General features: G+C 37.5%; 1 protein-coding gene across 2 annotated transcripts in view; it reads left to right on the forward strand.

Moving 5' to 3' along the window:
- HADHB (hydroxyacyl-CoA dehydrogenase trifunctional multienzyme complex subunit beta) overlaps positions 1–18,686 on the forward strand; it is a 32,315-nt gene extending 13,629 nt beyond the window's left edge. For both annotated transcript variants that reach the window (XM_063077886.1, XM_063077885.1), the window contains 12 exons: positions 1,036–1,080; positions 4,175–4,274; positions 7,728–7,815; positions 8,897–9,084; positions 9,436–9,616; positions 10,165–10,286; positions 12,589–12,668; positions 12,772–12,819; positions 13,530–13,617; positions 14,243–14,317; positions 14,770–14,934; positions 18,130–18,686. In XM_063077886.1, coding sequence (XP_062933956.1) covers positions 1,036–1,080; positions 4,175–4,274; positions 7,728–7,815; positions 8,897–9,084; positions 9,436–9,616; positions 10,165–10,286; positions 12,589–12,668; positions 12,772–12,819; positions 13,530–13,617; positions 14,243–14,317; positions 14,770–14,934; positions 18,130–18,165 — 1,216 coding nt within the window. In that variant the 3' untranslated portion in view covers positions 18,166–18,686. The remainder of the gene's footprint in view (positions 1–1,035; positions 1,081–4,174; positions 4,275–7,727; positions 7,816–8,896; positions 9,085–9,435; positions 9,617–10,164; positions 10,287–12,588; positions 12,669–12,771; positions 12,820–13,529; positions 13,618–14,242; positions 14,318–14,769; positions 14,935–18,129) is intronic.
- The last annotated feature ends 3,733 nt before the right edge of the window (positions 18,687–22,419 follow it).

The raw sequence follows: 22,419 nt of genomic DNA on the forward strand, positions 1-22,419 counted from the left end.
TAACTACTATGGTGATTTTAATGTATGTCCAGAAATTCTATGTTACTCCTTCCACTAGGAAATGTAGCTGAATTCTCCTCCCTGTGAGTGTGGGCTGAACTTAGTGACTCACTTCAAACAAATTGAGTACAGAAAGGGAAAAGTAGTAACTTCATAGTGGAGAAAACTGGCAGAAACCACTTGAACCAAATGACCAAGTTAACATCAGCAGTAATAACTCGTGTTGATGTCATGCCCTCCCTGATATGAAGCAATGAGAAGAGCACTTTACCTCTGTGATATTCTTTCCCCAAATCCATAACCCCAGTCTTCAAAAGTGTCAAGGTCGTGAAAGACAAGGAAAGACTGAGGAACTGTCACAGATAGGAGGTGGGTAAGGAGGCATGACAACTAAATACAATGCGGTATCCTGGATTGGATCCTGGAACAGAAAAAGGACATTAGTGGAAAAACTGGTGAGATTCACATTAAGTTAGTAGCTTGTGAATAGTATTGTACTAATATTAATTTCTAAGTTTTGATAAGTATATCATGGTTATGTACGATGGCAGCATTAGAAGCAGGGTAAAGCATACACAGGAACTCTGTTCTATTTTTCCAATTCTTTTGTAAATTGCAAATTACTTCAAAGCAAAAAGTTTCTTTAAAAATCCTAATACATCCCCTATATTCCTTTAGGCATTACAAAATAAATAAATATTTAAAAATAAAATTTAAAGAAAAAGGAGACCTCAAAAGGTGGAATTTAGTTTTAAAGAATAATATAGGTCATTCTGAACAATAAGATATTGGTAACATTTTTGTTAGATTCTTAGCAAGCTCAGCAGGAGTTAAGGCTTGCCATATTTTTAAGAATGGCAAATAGCAAAGTCACACTATTTCTTCATTTGAAATGATGGACTGCCTTGGATAGTAAAGTTAAGTGCATTTGCAGCAGCATATGTTAGATGATCTCTGGGTATTTCAAACAGAATGAAAAAAAATTTTTATTGAAGCTCTAGCCTTTGGTTTAAATTGTTTGTTTTCTTTTCCCAGATATAAAGACCTGATGCCACATGATTTGTCTAGAGCAGCACTTACGTAAGTAAATGCGGTTTCATTTTAGTACTTATTTTATTAATGGCACTTTCGCCAGTTTTTACACTTGAAATAGCATGTTAAATAGAATTTTTATATCTAGGCTATGTTAACTTTTATGTGGTGAAAAAACACTGATTGGCTTTTACAAGATTAATTTACTCTTTTTAACCATATGTGCTACACAAATCTGAGCAGCTTATGAATGTCAGTGATCTTTATTTTGCAGGCTTAATAAACAGTGTCTTGGCATGACAGTATTCTTTAATGAGCACCCTACCTAGCCACAGGATTAGACTGATCAGCCTAAACACAATACATATATTCGATGATTGTCTTAGACAGGAACTTAATTTCTGTATAAGAGTAGCTGATAGATTATGTAGACATTTATCTAGAAAGAAGCCCAGAAAGAGACCTGAAGATTCATGTACAAACCAAGTAAAAATATAAAATTAGATGTGGTTAAATGAGATTGACATGGATGAATAATTTGGTGAGAGTCCTTTTGATGTTTCTGGGAGGAAATAACACATAAGGCATTATCTCATTTCTTTCCTGTTGATACTTTGTCTTTGTGTCTTCAACCAGCCACGGTTCTTTCCTAGTTTGAAAAAACTCTCCAGTTGACCTTTCTGTCCATTCTAACTCATGCTCTGTTTTTTCTCTTCCTGCCAGACTTCAAGAACAAGTGAAAGTAGCAGTTGCTTCTCTTTCCTTACTATCTATTACTCTCCTTAATTTCATAATAATTGTTTCCATTCCCATTGCTTTACAGTATCCATAATTTTGGAATCTTCTCTTAATAAAGACTGTGATCGCTAAATGCACCAACCTTTTCCCAGGCCTGTCTCTTCCTGCTTTACAGCACTTGACACTGTAAGCTGTACTTGAAACTGTCTTCCTTTGGCTTCTTAATATTATGCCTTTATAATTTTCCTTCTATCTACTATGACTGTTTCTTCTCTACTTTTAAAAAAACTGCATCTCTACTTCTTTATCTTTTATACAAATATTTTTCAAGTTTTAGTCCTTACGAGCTTTGCATCTCTCTCATGCATACCTTTCCTTTAAAAGTCTCATCTACTTAATCTTTATTTTTCATGTAAAAGACTCACAGATCTCTAAATTTGACCTTTCTTAATTTGATACATTAAGCTCAGCATGTCAAAAATCAAAATGATCTTTTCTTCAATGCCAGCTGTTTTTCTGTTTCTAATAATGATGCTATTATGATCCCAGGCTGGACGTTTACACATTTTTCCTCAACTTTTTATTTTGAAAAATGTCAGATGTACAATGTAATTAAAGTAACACAGTGAACACTTAAATACCCTCCATCTAGATTTAATAAGTATAACCATTTTGCCGTATTTGCCTTATCTATGTGGTTTGGACCATTTGACAGGAAGCTGCAGACATCATGACGCTACAGCCCTAAATACTTCAACATTTATCTTCTAAGTATAAGGACCTTTCCCGCTAACCACAATACCATTACCATAGCTAAGATAATAACAGTGATTCTATGATAACTTCTAGTATATAGTTCGTATTCAAATCCTCCTCAATTTTTCTAAGAATGTCTTTAAAAAAAATTTTTTTCAAATCAGGACCCATCAGGGTTCATATTATAAATGGTTATGTCTCCTTAGTTTCTTTTAATTTAGAGCATTTTTTTCTCCCTCATCCCCCATGACATTGACTTTTTGAAAAGGCCAGGCAAGCTTTCCTATAGAATGTCCCACATTTTGGATGTTTCCTCATGATTATATTTAACTTTCCTCTCCTCTGAATTTCCTGTAAATCGGAAGTTAGGTCTAGAGGCTTGATTAGATTCAGGCTGAACATTTTTTGGTAAGGATGCTTCATGGGTAAAGCAATGCACACATCACATCAAGAGGCACATGATGTGTGATGCTAAATCTAACCACTTTTTCAGATTGCCAGACCTTTCTATCGTAAAGGGACACTTTTCCCTTTGCAATTAGTAAGTAATCAGTAAAATGATATCTTAGCACCATGCAAATATTTTATTCCCCAATAAACTTTTACCAAATAGGTTTTAGCATCCATTGATAATTTTTGCCTGAAACAGTTATTACATTAGAGATTACAAATTTGTGATTTTTCTAATTCTGTTATTCCTCATAAAGTTATTGGTTGGCATTTTTCTGTAAAGAACAGTTGTCCTTTTGTTTTTTTGATTGATGAGGACTTTTGGATCTTTACTTATTTATTGTATTATAGTCGAGTTTAGTTGTTACTCTTTTCAAAGCTCAGATTATCCCACATATTTTATCTTTGGGAACTCCTTCAACTTGGCTCCTGTGTCTCTTGTTTTTTAGGATAATATTATTTTTGAGGTACAATTTATATACAATAAAATGCACAGATTTTAAGTGTATACATGTGCCCATGTTTCTGTTTTTGATATGGTCCCATTCGTCTTTGAGTACTTCTTTACTTTTCGCACAAAAAGGTGAATGAAATTCATTTTGTACTTTGCCCCAAACCTGGTATCAGTCATTTCTTTAAAAAGCTCTTGTCCCTTTAATGGGGAATGGCATTTAGAAACCAAGTTTGGGTCAAGGTGTACTCATTCCTACTGGAGTGTTAATGCTTCTAGTTTCTATCTGTGGGCAGAACTAGAATCTATCTATATATATATTACAGTATTTCAATTATGTGTTTATATTGATATTTCAAATTTAAGTTTAACATACCTGGGATTTTATTTGATCTCTTTGATTTTATGCTTGTTTCTCTTTTCTCTTTTCACTGAAAACTTTCATTCCTATAATATTAACCTACATTAATATGTTTACGTATCTATTTTATCTTATTCTAAATTATTTTTCATTCTTCCTCTCTAACTTCTCTTAACAATTAAGCATCAAATGTTGACTTTTTAAATCACCTTTTTATTCATTTCTTTGATAAGTGACAAACGCTTGTCAAATTAAAGAAAAGATACAGTCTCTGCCCTTTTAAATTCAAGACTTACCTTTTTAAAGAAGTGCAGTGCTTTATGTGATGATCTCTGCCATGACCTTGATGTGTAAAATGTTTGTTTGCTTTGGATTTCTGCTTTCAGGGGTTTGTTGCATCGGACCAATGTCCCAAAGGAAGTTGTTGATTATATCATCTATGGCACAGTTATTCAGGAAGTGAAAACAAGCAATGTGGCCAGAGAGGTGAGAAATAATTATATCGTTTAAAGAAATTGATAGGGGAATCAATTTGAATTTCAACTAATAGACCTTACTTTTTAGAAGTTATTAAAATCTATTTAAAATCCATGAAGTAAAATTGCAGTTGATTTAAAATGTCATTTTACAACTTGGATAATAAGTGTCATTTAATATTTAAAAGAATTGTATTATAAATCAAATGGCATATATTATATTAATATATGTTCATACTTTACTATAAATCAAATTAACTATTTGAGCTGGTTTAGGAAATGTTAACTTTTCTGTCTCTAGTGTTAGGAAACTAGAGATTATGGCAAAGTGTGGCTGGTGTTACTTTTAGTAAGGTTAGATATCATGGCTTCTAATTCACTTGAAATTTAAACATTTTGCAAAGAACTAATTTCATAGCTTGGTTTTTGTTAGTTGGAGGTAGCCTTGCTTATTCATTTGTTCACTGACTAGATGACATGTAAGGCAGGTTTTTAAAAAGCTATTTCTAGGGCCGGCCCGTGGCTCACTTGGGAGAGTGTGGTGCTGATAACACCAAGGCCATGGGTTCGAATCCCTATATAGGGATGGCTGGTTCACTCACTGGCTGAGTGTGGTGCTGACAACACCAAGTCAAGGGTTAAGATCCCCTTACCAGTCATCTTTAAAAAAAAAAAAAAAAATGCTATTTCACAAGGGTTTACTTTTACCCTAGTTGGCACAACTCCATGTAGTATTTGTTGGGCAACCTAGATAATGACAGGCCTTGGAACTTCTGTGACTTGTCCTATAGGAATGTCACAGTGAATAGTCCAAACACATCTTCTGGACCGTGTTTCTATTTGAAAGTGATTATTTGGATGAAGTTGGCTCCAAAGCACATTTCAGCTAAGCATTTTTCTTATTTCTGGGCTGTGCTTGCTATGTTGCTGTGTTCGGTATAGTTATGAGAGTAATAACTTCCATCCTTATCAGCCGGGGGAGAAGGGCAAATGAGAAGGACTGAAAGTATTTGTTCTGCTCCACCTTTTTACCTGTCAATAAATGTTAAAACTGCTGAAGGCCTGGCATTACTGAAGCCCACAAAAGTGAACTGTATGTTGTTGGGAGATAGGAAAGAAGGACAGGAAGAGGTTTTCCGCCCCCCTCCTGAAATTTTTTTCCCCAGAACTTTGCATTTCTGAATGTATCAAATGCAACAGTTTCATGAGTACATCAAACTATTCATAATAAATTTTCAACTTTTATATTTTGAAAATAACCAGGCGACTTTTATAAGAGCACTTAAAAAATAAATATTGTCTGCTTCAGTTCTCTCTATATTTCTATTCTTTCTTAAAGCTAAAGCCATAATGTTTTTCTCTGAATTTTTTTCTGGAAATTTTACATCCATATGCAGATCTCAGTTGTTGATGGGCATGAAGTAGATTCCCTCTCCTTGCCCGATGCTAATACCGGTTATGTTGTGTTGCAGATAATTTTTGCAGTGGCTGCAGGGAAAGGTTAAGTTGAGGGGATACGTTGTATTGTAAACTAAAAGCTAACATAATTTCCAGCTAAAGAATTTCTTTAGGACCTGTTATCTATATAAATAATGTTAATATGAAACCCTAAAAGTCTTCTGGTGTACCCATGAATCCAATTTTGCTGAAAAGCCTCAGCATGTTTCCCTGCTCTCCAACTTAACAAAGAGGCATCTTCCTTCTTTCCCCGAGTGCCCTGAGAGCTTTCCAACTTTAAATAGAAGCACATGGACAAGGGTCACCAGCAACCACCTCTATTTAAAGCTCCTTTAGTCCTGAGAGTTATCTAGGGCCAAGGGCAACACATCTTAAAAGGCCCTCGTGAGGATTAGGCCAGTATGACTTGAGCGCCCTTGCACTTGCTCCACTGCAGATCTCTTCTCTTCTGCACCCTGAAGACTTGCCTGTCTCTTCCTTTTGGATTGGTTTACACTAAGAGGTTGACCTGCAGTTTCAAGGCACTAGTTTTCAGCAAAGTGGGTTGGGCTCTTAGTATCAGACCTACTGGAAAGAAAGGGCATGTTGCATGTACACTATGGTAACACATTTCTATTTCTATAGATTATGGTAAATAGTATGTAAGTAGTATAATGGTGAAAATCAATTAAGAAACATTGAACCTCTTTAATCTAGACTTTGGAAACATATTTATTTACCAAATTATAGGACAGTTTGTATTCTGAGAATAATTAAATAGTTCCAGAAAAAGAACGCTAAAAATGAATTTCTTATAATGGGATTCAGATTTTCATAGTTAAATAGTTGGGGTGTGGGCGTGGGGGTGGGGGAGTAGTGGGAGCTCTATTTTTAAAGTTAAACTTTAATATTATAAAGTAACTATTTTATAATTGCACCTATGCATTAATTCTTTACATAAACAAAAATGGAATCAGGCATTGATTTTTTTTGACAGCATAATTTCTTCAATAAATAGTATAATAAAATCATAGACATCCTCATTTCATGTTTGACTTTTACTGTGCCTTCATAATAGAGGCCATTTTTGTAAGATTAATAGAGGGCCTCAGTTTTTCAAGGCCCCCTCCAATTACCAATTATTCTCTTTTGAATCACCTACGTGTCATCATCCTGGCCAGTTTTCTCTTTTCCAGTTGTTAATTGGTTTGACCCTTATTTGTCAAAGTCTCACTTGTGACTCATGCAATTCTCCAAAGTTTCTTTCAAGTCTTTCAAAGAAGACTTGAGCTTCTTTGTTCTTGGAAAGTTTTCCAGTTCTACTCTGCAGTGGGTTTGCAGTGTGTTATCTGAAGTGTCAGACTGTCAATGGATACTAACTGGCAGTGAGGAGAGAGATGAATGTTCCTGAGTGGAAACTCTGTGAATGGTCGTTTCTTTAGAAATCATTTCCATGTTTAATTACTTTTGCTTTGCTACTAAGCTTCATAACTGCAGGGACACAGATCATCATAACCCCACCCCCTAATATATATCATTATTCTATCAATTGTATTCAACAGGTTTAGTTTAAGTGTGTTTGAAAATTTAGGAGGCTGGCATGTTACTCGGTTGGTTAGAGTGCAGCATGGTCAAGGGTTCAGTTCCGCATACTGGCCAGCCACCCAAAAAAGAAAAGAAAACAAAAGAAAATTTAAATAAGTTAAAATCAAATTAATATTGATATTCTTAAAGGCTCTGAGCAAAGCATTACTAAGAAATTAGGTGAGATAGAAGAGTATTATAGCCTTGTATAGCACTCTAGAAACCAGCTACCAGGAATATTGCGGAGTATCAGTCAATCAATAGCTATATGAAAAATTAGTGAACCATTTCTGTGATGGACTTAATTTTATTTAAAATATTGCTCTGTAGAATATTAAACTGAAACCCTTTCCTGATTCACCACACAGAGAGCTTTCAAAGTGTCATTTACATGATACGTTCCCTGTGTAAGTGATCATTTCATTCACTGTATTTCCTGAAGGCAGCCCTCGGAGCTGGCTTCTCTGACAAGACTCCTGCTCATACTGTCACCATGGCTTGCATCTCTGCCAACCAAGCCATGACTACAGGTATGTTTAAATGGGAGCATGTTAATTTTCCACTTTTGTCTTTAATGTGATCAGAAAAATATTCTTAACAGAAGTAAATGATTAGCACAGATCTCTACATTTGTGGTTTTTAAAAAATAAGGTTACATTTGAAAATTTTGGTTTTTGACAATAGTTCTCAACGTTTTTCTTGCTCTCCATACCTGAAGGGCACAGCCATTGACTTAGTTCCTCCCATCAGTAATGTGGCGTGCTTCAGCAGGGATTATCAACTGGGAGAGTATGTCGCTAGGAGGGCAGTTCAGAATCTGAGGCATGAATAGTTTGTAGCCTGCTAGGTTTTAAACCTAGGAGAGTCTGATATGATACTTCCCCATGAAGATATGCTCCTCCTCCCTCTGCTATGCTGTAGTTGTAAATACCTGCGTTAGATGGTACAACTCTTTCCTTCACTCTTCTCCCTACCCTTGGGCATTTTTATAAGTCATTGCAAATTGTTCTAACAAATTTTAGCTAAATTGTGGGACATTTTGTAGTATCAGTTTTTAGTATGAAAAGACAGAAAACCTGGAAGATTTAGTAGACATGTGCTCTTTTAGTAATGTCAAGGCCAGGTTGGGCAGTCACAGTGATGGGGGGCGCTCTCCACTCTAGGCAGCATGTGGTCAACTCCCAGTTAGAGCAACAGAATTCTTGCCAGTGGCGATAAAGAGGAAGGGGGCTGCCATACATCTTAAAAGCCAGAATTTCTCTGGCTTGTAGTAGAAATTAACATTCTCTTTATAGGGAAAAACTCTTTCTAGAAACTAAAGCTGGGAGCATATAAAATAGACAAGGTGTTCTGTTTTAGGATACGATTTGTTTGAGGGTTGGTCCGATGGATATTTCCAGAAGTTGATGTCCATATAGCCTGAATGAAACTTGTTTTTCTCTAGTGTATTGAATGTGTTTTTAGTCATTTAAAAAAATTATCTTAATCTCTCTGAAAAGATGAAAACTTTAATTACAGATGTAGAACAACTTTTTAAATCAAGAAGCTTACATTTCAGTGGTGTTATTTTCTGCAAAAGATGTTCACATACGTATAACCTGTGCCCCTTAGGTGTTGGCTTGATTGCTTCTGGCCAGTGTGATGTGGTGGTAGCAGGTGGTGTTGAGTTAATGTCCGACATCCCTATTCGTCATTCAAGGAAAATGAGGAAAATGATGCTTGATCTCAATAAGGCCAAGACCCTAGGCCAGCGACTGACGGTCATCTCTAAATTCAGATTGAATTTCCTATCACCTGAGGTAAGACTTATGAATTTAATGTAAATAAAGACTTTTGTTTCCAGAGCATCTCAGAGATTTAGAATTAGATATGACAGCATGGGCTCAGGTATGCTCTGATAGTTTTAGATCTCTTAGTTATAGGGAAGGGCTAATTAATTTGGTCAAGATGGAAAAAAAAGATAGTGGTTAGAAATTTTGAATTTGTGAGCCCTTTTTAGGGAAGCTCACAAAGAGCTTCCCTTGTCTTGTTCTTAATTGACAGACAGTAAACAAATAGATTTTAACTTTTCCAAATAATATAGAAAAATCCTGGGTGTCATAGACCACTTGTTAACAGCGTACCTGCTTCTTGTATGTCTCCTTTCCCAGCTTCCTGCGGTGGCCGAGTTCTCCACCAGCGAGACCATGGGCCACTCTGCAGACCGACTGGCTGCTGCCTTTGCTGTTTCTCGGCTGGAACAGGATGAATATGCACTGCGCTCTCACAGTCTGGCCAAGAAGGCACAGGATGAAGGACTCCTTTCTGATGTTGTACCCTTCCAAGTACCAGGTTAAATGGAATGCTTCATGATACTTATTAGGAAGTTCTGAATTGCTCAGATTTCATCTAAAACTCAAAAAACCCCAAATGACTTTTCAATAAGTATGTTGGTTCTGTTAAAAAAAATACTCAGCTTTTATTCTTAAAAACGGACTCAAGTTTCAATTTATGTTGTATCAATATGTAAACATCTAAAAAAAAGTTGTAATGAGTCTCCTTTTAGATCTTACTGATATATATTAGTTCTTATGTACACACCTATTTTTAAAATCCCTCATTCATTTGACTCATGTATAGAATAGAATAGCCAAATGTGAATGAATATCTGAAGAAAATAGGATGTCCTTTTTTTATTAAACCAGTTAGGTGATTTCCCAAATGTCTTAAGGGTTTAGTTTAAAATTTAATAATATCTTGATAACTACAGAAGGCTTCCTTTCTAGTGAATAGGTAAGGTTTACATTTCATTTGTTCTTGTAATTTTTAAAGCATATTTCTCTGCAGAAGATATATAATGCTTGTAGTTCTTTAGAGTTAAAAAGTTTGTCTTTTTATAGGAAAAGATACAGTTACCAAAGATAATGGCATCCGTCCTTCCTCACTGGAGCAGATGGCCAAACTAAAACCTGCATTCATCAAGCCCTATGGCACAGTGACAGCTGCAAATTCTTCTTTCCTGGTAGCTATCAAAGCTATTTGTGCTCAGTAGTGGCTTTTATATTTCTGCTCTCTCAGTAGAAAAGCCTAAGATAGATTTATTTTTGTGTATTATGAATAGAGGCTTAAAAAATGTAGATATTCATTATAAAGGTAATGTTAAAACAGAATCATTATAAAAAAAGAGAGAATCATAGTTTTAAGGCCTTAGAAGTCACCTAATCCAGCCACCATTCTGCTACAAAAGCTGTTCTCTTCAGGCACTGAGCCAGTCAAAAAAGTTTATTGCCCTATGCTATAATTCATTTCACTGGAAATGAAAAGAACAGACCATTGTAATATAGTGAGAAAGTTCTGTGATGGCTGTAAGTCTAGACTATAGGAGAAAAAAAGGGGGGGCCCCTGACTCAGATGGGGGTTGGCGGGGAGGAGTCAGAGAGGCTTTTCAGAAGAGTTAGGACTGGAATAGGAAATCTTGAAGAAAGAGTAAAAGCCAATGCGAGAAGTGTATTTAAAAAAGTATTCTAGGTAAAGGGAACAGCAAATGCAAAATCAAGAAGGTGTGCGAGCAGGGGCCTCTTTAGGGAAGAGCTTGGTTGGAGAATAGGATGTGAATTGGGAAGTCACTGAAGACATGGAAAAGTGGGCAGAAAGAGTAACAGCACACCTCTTTAGCTCTGATTGTTAGAAAACGATGCTTTATACTGACCCCAAAATTATTTTCCTATAAGCATCATGGAATAAATCTTACCCCTGCTTTTTGTTTTGTTTTTTACTTCTCTGCATTCATCTTATATCCTTTCTTGCTTTTTTGACTCCTCCTCAATTAAATATCCCTATTGATTCTGCTGCTGCTTGTAAGATGTGGTTTCTCTTTGCTTAGCACTTTGGGTGTAGTCTTCTGGATATAGTCCAGCTGGTCAGTGTTTCTTCTGTAACTCCCCTACCTGTCCATAAGGTTTGAAAACATATGCAGGGCTGGCCCGTGGCTCACTCAGGAGAGTGTGGTGCTGATAACACCAAGGCCACGGGTTCGGATCCCATATAGGGATGGCCGGTTGCTCACTGGCTGAGCGTGGTGCTGACAACACCAAGTCAAGGGTTAAGATCCCCTTACCGGTCATCTTTTTAAAAAAAAAAAAAAAGAAAAAAGAAAACATATGCAGATGTCTGACACATTTGCCCACGGTAAGTGATTACTACCTTCTCTTGATGGGCTAGGGGAAGGGGACCTGGAGTGGTTCCCACAGGATAGTGCACCACACCGTTAAGCTTGAGTGGCAAAGGACTGGTTAGATGGTCATTTCCAAAACCAAATTGGAAGATGGGCCATGTGGCGTGGGCTGCACTCACCAGATCTGAATCCATTTGATTACTTCTGGGGTGTGCTAAAGGTCCAGGTTTATTCAGTGAAATCAGAGACAAATCAGAAGCAACACATTATAGATAATTGATTTTTGAAAATGTGCTAATATATCACATTTATTGCACAATAGCAAAATTTGAACATATTATTAATGTGATGTCTATAAACAATTTACTGTGTATAGTCACCTATGTTTCCAGACTTTATGGTCACCCTATTGGTGGCTACATAGTCTCTTCAAGGCTTCTGAGTGATTAAAGTAAGTTAGAATGTGGTAGAACTTGCTTTGATTTTGCAAATTATATGGAGTAGTTTCCTTTTCGTTGGAATTTTGGATTTTGGGGAGAGTTCTTTCTTTTTTGAAGTAATGATAAAGGTTTTTTTTCCCCCATTGGTGCCTCTTTGTCTCCCAACTTCTCAATTGTCATATGGGGTGTGTCCAAAGAGGGAAGACTGGTTCTCTGGTTCTCAGCTGTCCACCTGTTTCTTCTTCACACATTGGTTTGCTTGCTATAGAGTCTATAAGTAGAAGAAAATCACATGGAAGCCCTGGGGAGGAAGCAGCTCATAAACAGCCCAGAAAATGTAAAAATAAATAAATTAAATAAATAAGAGATTGTTTTAATTTATAAAATTCCTCATATTCTCTACCAAAAGCAAAAAACGTTAGCCTAATGTTATCATGAATACGTATTTCTTAAGTTACCTCTTCTCTTTGTCCATTTTGATAATTAACGATACTTTTGAACAGGCTCCTGTATCCTCATCCTCCAAAAATGAGTCAGTGTATGAGTTTGAATTGTGATTTAATGACATATGCAATAAAGTGTTGTAATACAGAATCACTGTATAAGTATAATGCATTAGTAGATTCAAGAACAAGACATAGAAGATGTCTGTAGAAAGAACTCCAGACATGCTAAAGGATTTAACATTATTGTTCTGGTTAACCTTTCAGACCGATGGTGCATCTGCGATGCTGATTATGGCAGAGGAAAAAGCTCTGGCAATGGGTTATAAGCCGAAGGCATATTTGAGGTAAAGTAAATGTTCAAGTGAATTGTCTCTGATCTCTTTATTTTATTACTGGCTCTAACCTCTCTGTTTTTTTTTTTTTTTAACCTCTCTGTTTTTTACCTAGAGATTTTGTGTATGTGTCTCAGGATCCAAAAGATCAACTTTTACTTGGGTAGGTAGCAGTGTATTTCCTTGGACTATAATCAAAAGTATTTGATTACCTACATTTATTAAGCAGATTTTAAAGTACGTTAAGCCCCAAGTTCATAATTGGTTTGTGTGGTGGGTTTTTTTTTTTTTAACATAATAATTCTTTATGTTGGTATGTCATTTTACAGTTTTGGGTTGTTCTCCATTTTTTTCCTAAATATTTTTAGTTATAATTACTGTATGTATAAAACTTTGTATTCTTTTTTTCATTAAGATGTCATAAGCATTTTTTTCATATTGCTGCATGTTCTGCTACACAGTCTTCATAGCAGCCTTTTATAAAAGCCTCCTAGTATTTAGACTGTCTCCCCTCCCTCACAAGGCTCTAGCCTCACTGGCTTCCATTATGACCTTCAGACTAGTCAAGACCTTTCCCGTGCCTTGCCCTTTGAACTTTGCTCTTCCAGCTCTTCATGTTATTAGCTTGTCCTTATCCTTCATTATTTGCTTGTTTATTATGTTTCTTTGACTTTACAATATACCTTAGTAAGGGCAGAGGGCACGTCTGTTCAGTCCTCTGTTGTATCCCCAACACTTAATCAGTATTTGGACAGTAGAATCAATGAATGAGTGAAGGACATAATATGTATGTAAAACTCAGTTTGGGGAATATGAAGGAGCTCTTAGATTAAAAATGAAGTTTTAAGATATTACTTTTTTTTTTCTTTTCAGACCAACATATGCTACTCCAAAAGTTCTAGAAAAGGCAGGATTAACCATGAATGATATTGATGCTTTTGAATTTCACGAAGCTTTCTCAGTAAGTCATTTGAAAGGCATATATGAAAAGACTATAGTCATAAAAAAAAAAGTCCACGTTTGTGGGAGAGAGCAAGGCATGGAAACAGGAGCGGAGCTTTATACTTTAAGTACTCACCTACATTGCTGGGAGAGGTGCAGTGGAGGGAATCAAGGGCCACATGTACTGTTTTGAAAAACATACCTTTTGAGGCTTTCTCCTACAGGTCCTCGAAAGGTACCAAATTGTTTCACTGAAAACTGATTTGTTTTCTTATTTTTATTTTATATATTTTTAAGTTTATTTATTTATATTATTTTTTTACATTCTGTGATGTTGTAGAGCAGTTGGGGGTTAGGGGGGGAAGGGAAGGGGGAGAGAAATAGGGTGGGAGAAGGAGGAGGGGCGGGGTTGAGGCCTGTGGTTCCCCCCTCATTCCTGCAGGGGAGACCAGGGGGCTTCCAGCAGTGCCTTGGTCATTGCTGGGCTGGTTGCTGGTGTCGGGGGGTGTGGCCAAGGCCCTCGGCTCTCCTCCCACTGAAAACTGATTTAAAGATTTGTTTAACTTTAAAGTTATACCAACCCATAAAAGAAAACCTAGAAGGACATTAATAGCAAGCCCTGATTGAATTATTTTCCCTTCTAGGGTCAGATTTTGGCCAATTTTAAAGCCATGGATTCTGACTGGTTTGCACAAAATTACATGGGTAGAAAAACTAAGGTAAGTTTTTGATAAAAAAAAAAAGTTGAATTTCCAAAACACATTAATATTTGCAGCTAATAGGAATATGAAGGGGAAAGCTTCCCCTTTTTATGAAGAGTTTTGTGTTTCATTAAATATATTTATTCCTTAGTTTAAAAACAGCTGCTGGAAACTCTTTAACAAAAATAAAAGTAAAATTTTTGTTTTGTTTTGATTTGGTTTTGGTTTTTTTTGGGGGGCTGGCCAGTGTTGTCTTTTGTTCTTCCCATTTTGATGTTAGATGAAAAATAAATGGACCCTTGTCTTTTAATACTGACCTAACTTTCTTTTGCAGTAAAATTATTTGTGATGTGTCCAATGTTAGTTATTTCCCTCTATCTCTATTACTTCCTATTACTAACAGCCTGGCTTGATTCTTGTCTTAAGTAAACTTACCTTTACATTTGTGTCTTTACTTTGGTGGGAGCCAGGTTGGAATGCCTCCTCTGGAGAAGTTTAATAACTGGGGCGGATCACTGTCCCTGGGACACCCGTTTGGAGCCACTGGCTGCCGGTTGGTCATGGCAGCTGCGAACAGATTACGGAAGGAAGGAGGCCAGTATGGCTTAGTGGCTGCCTGTGCAGCTGGAGGGCAGGTATGTCACAACAGCTCTATAGGAACTTCCAGAAAGTCATTTTCTTAGAAACAAAACAAGCTCATCACTAGAATGTTCGATTTAGTTGCTCATCACTAGAATGTTCGATTTAGTTTAGTTTGAAACATTTTTAACGGAATATTTTTGATGACGGACAAGAAAAAAAAGCAGCCTGCTGGGGGGAGGGGAACAACTTCAATTCTTTAAAAAAATTTTTTTAATTGAAACATAATTGATTGTACATATCTGTGGGGTACCACGTTAAATACGATACCTGTGTGCAATATGTGATGCTCAAATCAGGATAATTGGTGTATTCAACATTAAACAATGTAATCGTTTTTTGTGGCCCTTTACCAATTTCTTGCTAATCCCTCCTCTCCCTCCTCCTTTCTCACCTCTGGTAACCTCAATAACTTTAATTCTGATAATACTTTGGAAGGAAGATGCTGTTTAAATTTAAGCTACTTTTTTTTCTTAATGTAATATTTACTTTTTTTGTTTATAAAATTAATATATGTTCATTATGAAAACTATGGAAAATACAAAAGGTATATAGAAAAAATTAGAATTACTTATAATTCCCTCACCAGACACTATCATTATTAACAACTTGATATATTTTCTTCTTTAATAATACACTTTTATTCTTTCAGCTAGTCACCATGAAACTTTACCAATAAAATCTCTGCAAGAGATAAACTGTCTTTCTAGATAACTGAATTATACTTTAATTGGGGAATTAACTTACCTTTGCATAACTTATTACTGTTCTGCTGGGGGAAATTATGTTATTCTGACATATATTTTCCTATCTACCTCTTGCATTATAGACCCAACTTCCTACCTGATATGGAATTTCACTCTGAGAATAAAATCCAAAAGAACTGACTTTAGTCTTTTTTTTTTTGTTTTTTAATCCTAATGTGAACAGATTGTTTTCCTCTATGTTACAGAAACTTTCTGTTACTGATCAAGATGAATAAATAAGATATTTAAAAGCATACACATTTTACATTTAAAAGCTTTTGTTTATGGCTTTTCAGAGATTTTAAAGAAACAATTATTTATAGGTTGGAACATTTTTAATGTATAGCTTCATCTACAGAAAACCACGGTCAATTAGGAGTGGATCTCACCCTCTAATCTCTCTACGTCAGGCTTCCACTAGAGCGATGACTCACACGCAGCACTGTGCATAGTGCGTAATCTACATAGGGTGATGTCCTTTCACTTAAATGTGTGTTCCCAAATTCTTTGTCTGGCACATAGAGTATAAATAACACAATACTAGATGCTTTTATGGTTGAACAAAGAATAATACTCAGTACCTTTACTCTAGCAGTTTACAGTACAATGAGGGAGCAAGAGGTGATGCATATGAAAAACTAGATTAAACTTGGCACTTTTTCATTAAGAGCCAAATGAGTGGCACCAGCATGACTAGTAGACCAGAGGAGGAATCCACCAGCATGGATCTGCAGCAGGGTTTCTCAGCTTTGGCATTCCTAACATTTTGGGCCAAATAATTCTTTGTTGTGGGGGCTGTGCTGCGTGTTGTAGGATGTTTAGCATGGCCTCTACCCACTAGATAGCAGTATAGATACCAGTAGCAACAAACTCCTCTTCATGCTCACCCCTACCCCATATACACACATGGTTGAGACAACCAAAAATATCTCCAGACATTGTTCTCTGAGGAGGGTAGGAAGCAAAATAGCCCCTAGTTGAGAACGACTGATCTAGAGCTATTAAAAACATGTTGAAGAGCTGGCCCCATGGCTCACTCGGGAGAGTGCGGTGCTGTAGCGCTGAGGCCGCGGGTTCGGATCCTATATAGGGATGGCCAGTGTACTCACTGGCTAAGGGTGGTGAAGACCACACCTTGCCAAGGGTTCGGTCAAAAAAACCCCAAAAAACACCCATGTTGGAGCATGAAAGCAGTGCGTGCGTGCGTGCGTGTGTGTCTGTGTGTCTGGTTGGTACAGGGATCGAACCGTGTGTGTGTGTGTGTGTGTGTGTGTGTGTGTGTGTGTGTGTGTGTGTGTGTGTGTGTGTGTTTCTGTCTGTCTGTCTGTGTGTGTGTCTGGTTGGTACAGGGATCGAACCCTGGTCTAACCAACTGTAAATAAAGCTGGAGGAGTATTCTACCTTATTATGGGTTCTTCCAGGCCAAGTCAACCAAATCTTCCCATTTCTGCTGTTTTTTTGTTTGCTTGTGCCTTTTCAAAGTACTTAACAGTTTGTTTTGAACTACAGTGTATACTAGATTGAGGACAGAGACCGTGTAGCAAATCTTTAAATCCACACAGTATTTAACTTGATGCTTTATAAATAATAGTTTCTTAGTAAATACTTGAGGGTTGAATTGGACCTAGAAGCAGGGAGATCAGATAGGGCATTGACTGCTTTGATGTCAGTCCAAAAGTTAGAATGAGTGTGATTATCCAATAGGATTCAGACTCTTGAAATCATAAATTTCAATGCTAGGTTTAAACTAAGGACATAAGTAGTACAATAGCACTGTGCATAGTGCTGGAGAAGAGTTATTCTACTGTCTTCCCTTTCTGATCCGTCAGATCATCTCCTTAACCTGTATAGAATAGTGAAGAAGGGAAGAGCGCACGCAGGCTTTGCAATCATGTAGACCTGGTTTCAAATACTCACCCTGTTACTTAGTAGCTTTGTGATGTGGGTGAGTCAGTTAACTTTTAGAAACCTCAGTTTTCTCATCTAGAAATTTACTTTTGTTGGCATTCACTGTATAATGTTTATTTTTTACAGCTAAAAAAGCCGTGATTTCTCATTTTAATAGTAACTATTTATGGAACATCTACCAGGAATTAGACTGTACTAGACAGGGTCTGATGCATATATGTATGCATGTATGTATATATTATAAATATATATGTGTGTGTGAGTGTGTTTATATACACACGTATATATGTATATATATACTGCATGCTTTCTAATTTAATGTTCACAAGAACTATGGAGTAGGCACAATGAGCCCCATTTTATAGAGGAAATTGAGGTTTGGAATGGCTACAAACTTTCCCAAAATCACACAGTAATTGAATGGCAGAGTGAGGATCAAACTCCAGAGCCTATACTTTTCCATTGCTCTCTGCTGCTTTTGTACTGGCTGGATCCATCACCTTTCATTGCTCTAATTTAACTTTTTTTCCTTTACAGGGCCATGCTATGATAGTGGAAGCTTATCCAAAATAATCGGTCCAGAAGAGGTGACCTGAAGTTTCTGTGCAACACTCGCACTAGGCAATGCCATTTCAATGCATTACTAAATGACATCTATAGTTCCTAGCTCCTCTTAGGAAAACAACGTTTGTGGCCTTCTGTTAAATAATTTGAAATTAAGCCTTGCCAGTGTTCTGAGCTTTTCAGTAATCACAGCTTACTGCTCTTTTCAGGGATTTCTAAGTCACCAGAATCTCACACAAAAATGTATAAGCAGGTGTTTTTGGTTTCTGTTGTCATTAAAGACTAAATGAGCGGTTGCAATTTGGGAAAGAGGTTAGCTGAGATTTGGAATTACCTTTGTAACATTTGCAAATTATACTTATTCCTATCTGTGTTCTAAAGATAAGTTTTTATAAACTACAAACCAGTGTGCCTCAATTAATTATGGAAAAATAATTCAAAATCTAAACATCTCTGAAAACTTATAATAAATGTTTAGATATATAATACCATGTTGGTCAACCTTAATAAAGTGGAGAAGTATCGGAGAACTGTTTCCCTTCTTTTTTATTAGGTGGAGAGGGTGGTTTTCTTGGCTTTGGGGCAGATTTTGCCTTCACTTACTCATTTGTAACTTCTATTTTAGTCAACCGTGAGGCTGTTAGGATATAAAGAGAGTTCTGCTTTAGAATAGCACCATTTCTTTCCTACTGCTTAATTGAAATAAATTTATTTCACTGTTTGGAGATACTTCTGCTTGTCAGGATTTAAATGAAGTGTAAAGAATTTTTTAATTTTGGTCAACTACTATAAATCCTCTCAGATTTTTGACAACTACATCACACTAAATAACATGTATATGAGTGCTTTGAAGAAGCAAAAGGCTCAATCACAGCCATTTGTGTGAATGTTGCTTAGGTGTATGAAACTTACTGGCAATCAGAATCACTTTGTTGTTCAGGGACAGATTGGGCAAGGGACCTAGTACTAACCTCTTAAAAGGATACTTGAGAGTCCCAACATCATTTCCCCTTGGTTTCCTTGGTAATTTCAACATAATGTGAGGTTTTTAATACTGAAAACCATTATATTTACATACATATCACAAAAGTCAATTCAAGATAAGTGAAATGTGAAAGGTAAAAACTTTTTAAGATTTAGAAAAAATATCGCTATGACCTTAGGTTGAAGGGAGAGGGAGATTTCTTAAAGAAGACATTTAAAGTACTAACCATAAAAGAAAAGATCTACAAATTTTCCTGTGTTGAAATGAGAACTTTTGTTCTTCATATGATACAGAGTGGTGGAGAGACAGGCCACAAGTGAGGCAAAGATATTTATACAAGATAAATCTTACAAAGGATCCAGGATATGTAAAGAATTCCTACAAATCAATAAGAATAAAGACAACTCAGTACAAAAGTGGACAAAAGATATTAACAGGCATCTTTTAGAGAATGCTACACAAATGGTGAATAAACATGAAAAGATGCACGATAGTGATCAGGAATTAACAAATTAAGATCATAATGAAAGATTATTTTATACTCACCAGACTGGCAAAAATTAACAAGACTGAGAATAACAAGTGTTGGTGAGAATGTGGAACAATAGGAATTCTTATACACTGCTGGTGAGAATGCAAGTTGGTACAACCATTTTGGAAAACGGTCTGTCATTATTTTGTACATTTGAATATATCACAAGATTTATGACCCAGCATTTCTACTCTTATGAATATCTCTAAAGAAATGTGCACATGAGTCCAGGAAACATGTACAAGATTGTTCATAGCAGCATTGCTCTTAATAGCAAAGTATTGTAAATAACTCATGCTCAGTGAGAGGAAAGGTTTAAAAACAAGCAAAACTAATTTCTAGGATGCCTACAGGCAAGGTAAAAATAGTTTCTAAAACAGTTAAAAGAAAGGGAAAGAAGACAAATCTTCCTTACTGATGGAGTTTGGATGTGTTGTCCCCTCCAAAACTCGTGGAATTTTGATCCCCAATGTGGCAGTGTTGGAAACTGATTGAGTCATGGGGGCGGATCCCTCATGAATGGATTAATGCTCTGCCTGGGGGAGGGGGGATTAATGAGTGAGTTCTCGCTCTATTAGTTCCCGTGAGAGCTTGTTGTTTAAAAGACCCTGGCACCTCTTCTCTGTCTCTTGTTTCCTCTCGCCATGTGATCTGCTTGTACCCACTGCTGGCTGCCTGCTGCTTTTCCACCATGAGTAGAAGCAGCCTGAGACCCGTGCCAGATGCAGCTGTCCCAGAATCATAAGCCAAATAAACCTTTCCTTTATAAATCACCCAGTCTCAGATATTTCTGTCATAGCAACATAAAATGGACTGAAACAGAAAATCGGTACTGAGGAGTGGGGTGTTGCTATACAGAAACTTGAAAATGTGGATGCAGCTTTGGAACTGGGTGATGGGCAAAGGTTGGAGGAGTTTGGAGGACTTAGAAGAAGAGGAAAAGATGAGGGAAAGTTGAAAATTTCTTAGAGACTTATGTGGTCAGTAAATATGGACAGTAAAGGCCATGTGGATAATGAGGTCTCAGATAGGAATAAGGAACTTATTGGAAATTGGACAAAAGATAACCCTTGCTACCCCATAGCAAGGAATTTGGCTGCATTGTGTCCATGCCCTTGGACTTTGTAGAAGGTGGGACTTAAGAGTTGTGAACTGAAAGAACATGAGCCAAGATGTCGGGTACCGTTCAAGCTTTATTAAAGGAAGAAAATCTGCTGGGCTGTGCTCAAAGTGGCAGACAGCCCAGGGCTGCCCTGAAAAGGGGACAGCACCAGGTGTGGGGGTGGTAGAGCTTATATAGTGCTCCAAGGGCAGGCTAATACATCAAGGAGGGTCATTATGCTAATGTGGGTCAGAGTGGGGAACTGAGTCCTTGCAGAAGCAAAAGGGGTTTCTGTTTAAGTCAGGACGCTTCTCATAAAGGGAAGGGGGGAGCGGAGGAGGTGGGTGGTGCCATTTTGTACTTGGGCTTGTCTAAAGTGGCACTGGTTATGTTGCATATCTATTATGAACCAGAGTATCTGGAGGAAGAAATTTCTAAGCAGCAAAGCATTAAGGACGCTGCATGGTTATTTCTAACAGCCTATGCTGAGTTATGGCAGAAAAGGCATGATGTAAAGCCAGAATTTAAAAAGGGAGCAGAGTGTAAAGATTTGGAAAATTTGCAGCCTGGCTATGTGGTAGAAAAGCAGAGAGCATGCAATGGTGCAGCCCAGCGACCATTAGCTAAGAAGATTAGTACAAAGGAAAGGGATTATCAAGAGAAGGAGAAAAAGTCCCTGAAGGGATTGCAGAAGCCTCTGCAGCCAACCCTTCCATTTCAGGCCCAAAGGCCTAGGGCGACAGAATGGTCTTAGGGAACAGGCCCAAGGCACCCTCCATGGGCTCACTGCCCAGGGCCACCTTAACAAGCTGCTTCCAGCACCAGCACCCCAGCTGCTTTGGCTGCTCCAGCTGTGGCTAAATTGGCCCCAGGTGTGGCTGGACCTGCAGCTTTGGAAAATACAAGCCAGAAGTCTTGGCAGCGTCCATGTGGTGTTAGGTCTGCAGGCTCACAGAATGCCAGAGCTGGGAAGGCTTGGGAGCCTCCACCCAGATTTCAAAGTATGTATGGAAAAGTCTGGGGGCCCAGGAAGAGATCTGTCTCAGCGGTGGAGTCACCACAGACAGCCTTCAGTAGAGCAATGCCAAGCAGAAATGTGGGGTCAGAGTTGCAGCAGAGGAACCCCAACAGCACCATGCCTAGTGGAGCAGTGAGAGCAGGACCGCCATGGAGACCCCAGACCTGTGGAGCTACCAGAGTGGAACACCAGCCTGGGAAAGGTGAAGTGTGGCCTGAAACCAGGAAAGCCATATGATCAGAGCTGCCCAAGGACTTGGGGACCCAACCCCCACACCAGTGTGCAGAGGCAGTCGAACATGGAATCAAGGTACCTGATTCACCAGCCTTGAGATTTAATGCCTGCCCTGCTGGGTTTCAGACTTGTTTGGGGCCTGTTTCTCCTTTCTTCTGGCTTATTCCTCCCTTTTGGAATGGGAATGTGTACCCAATGTCTGTTCCACCATTGTATCTTGGCAGTAGATAAATTCGGTTTTGTTTTTCAGGTTCACAGCTGGAAGGACTTTTGCTTTTGGTCTCACATGAGACTTTGGACTTTGGGCTTTTAAGTTGGTGCTGGAATAAGCTAAGACTTTTGGTACTGTTGGGATGGAATGATTGTATTTTGTATGTGAGAGGGACATGAGT

This window comes from Cynocephalus volans, chromosome 14 (genome assembly GCF_027409185.1).
Source record: "Cynocephalus volans isolate mCynVol1 chromosome 14, mCynVol1.pri, whole genome shotgun sequence".
Lineage (NCBI taxonomy): Eukaryota > Metazoa > Chordata > Mammalia > Dermoptera > Cynocephalidae > Cynocephalus > Cynocephalus volans.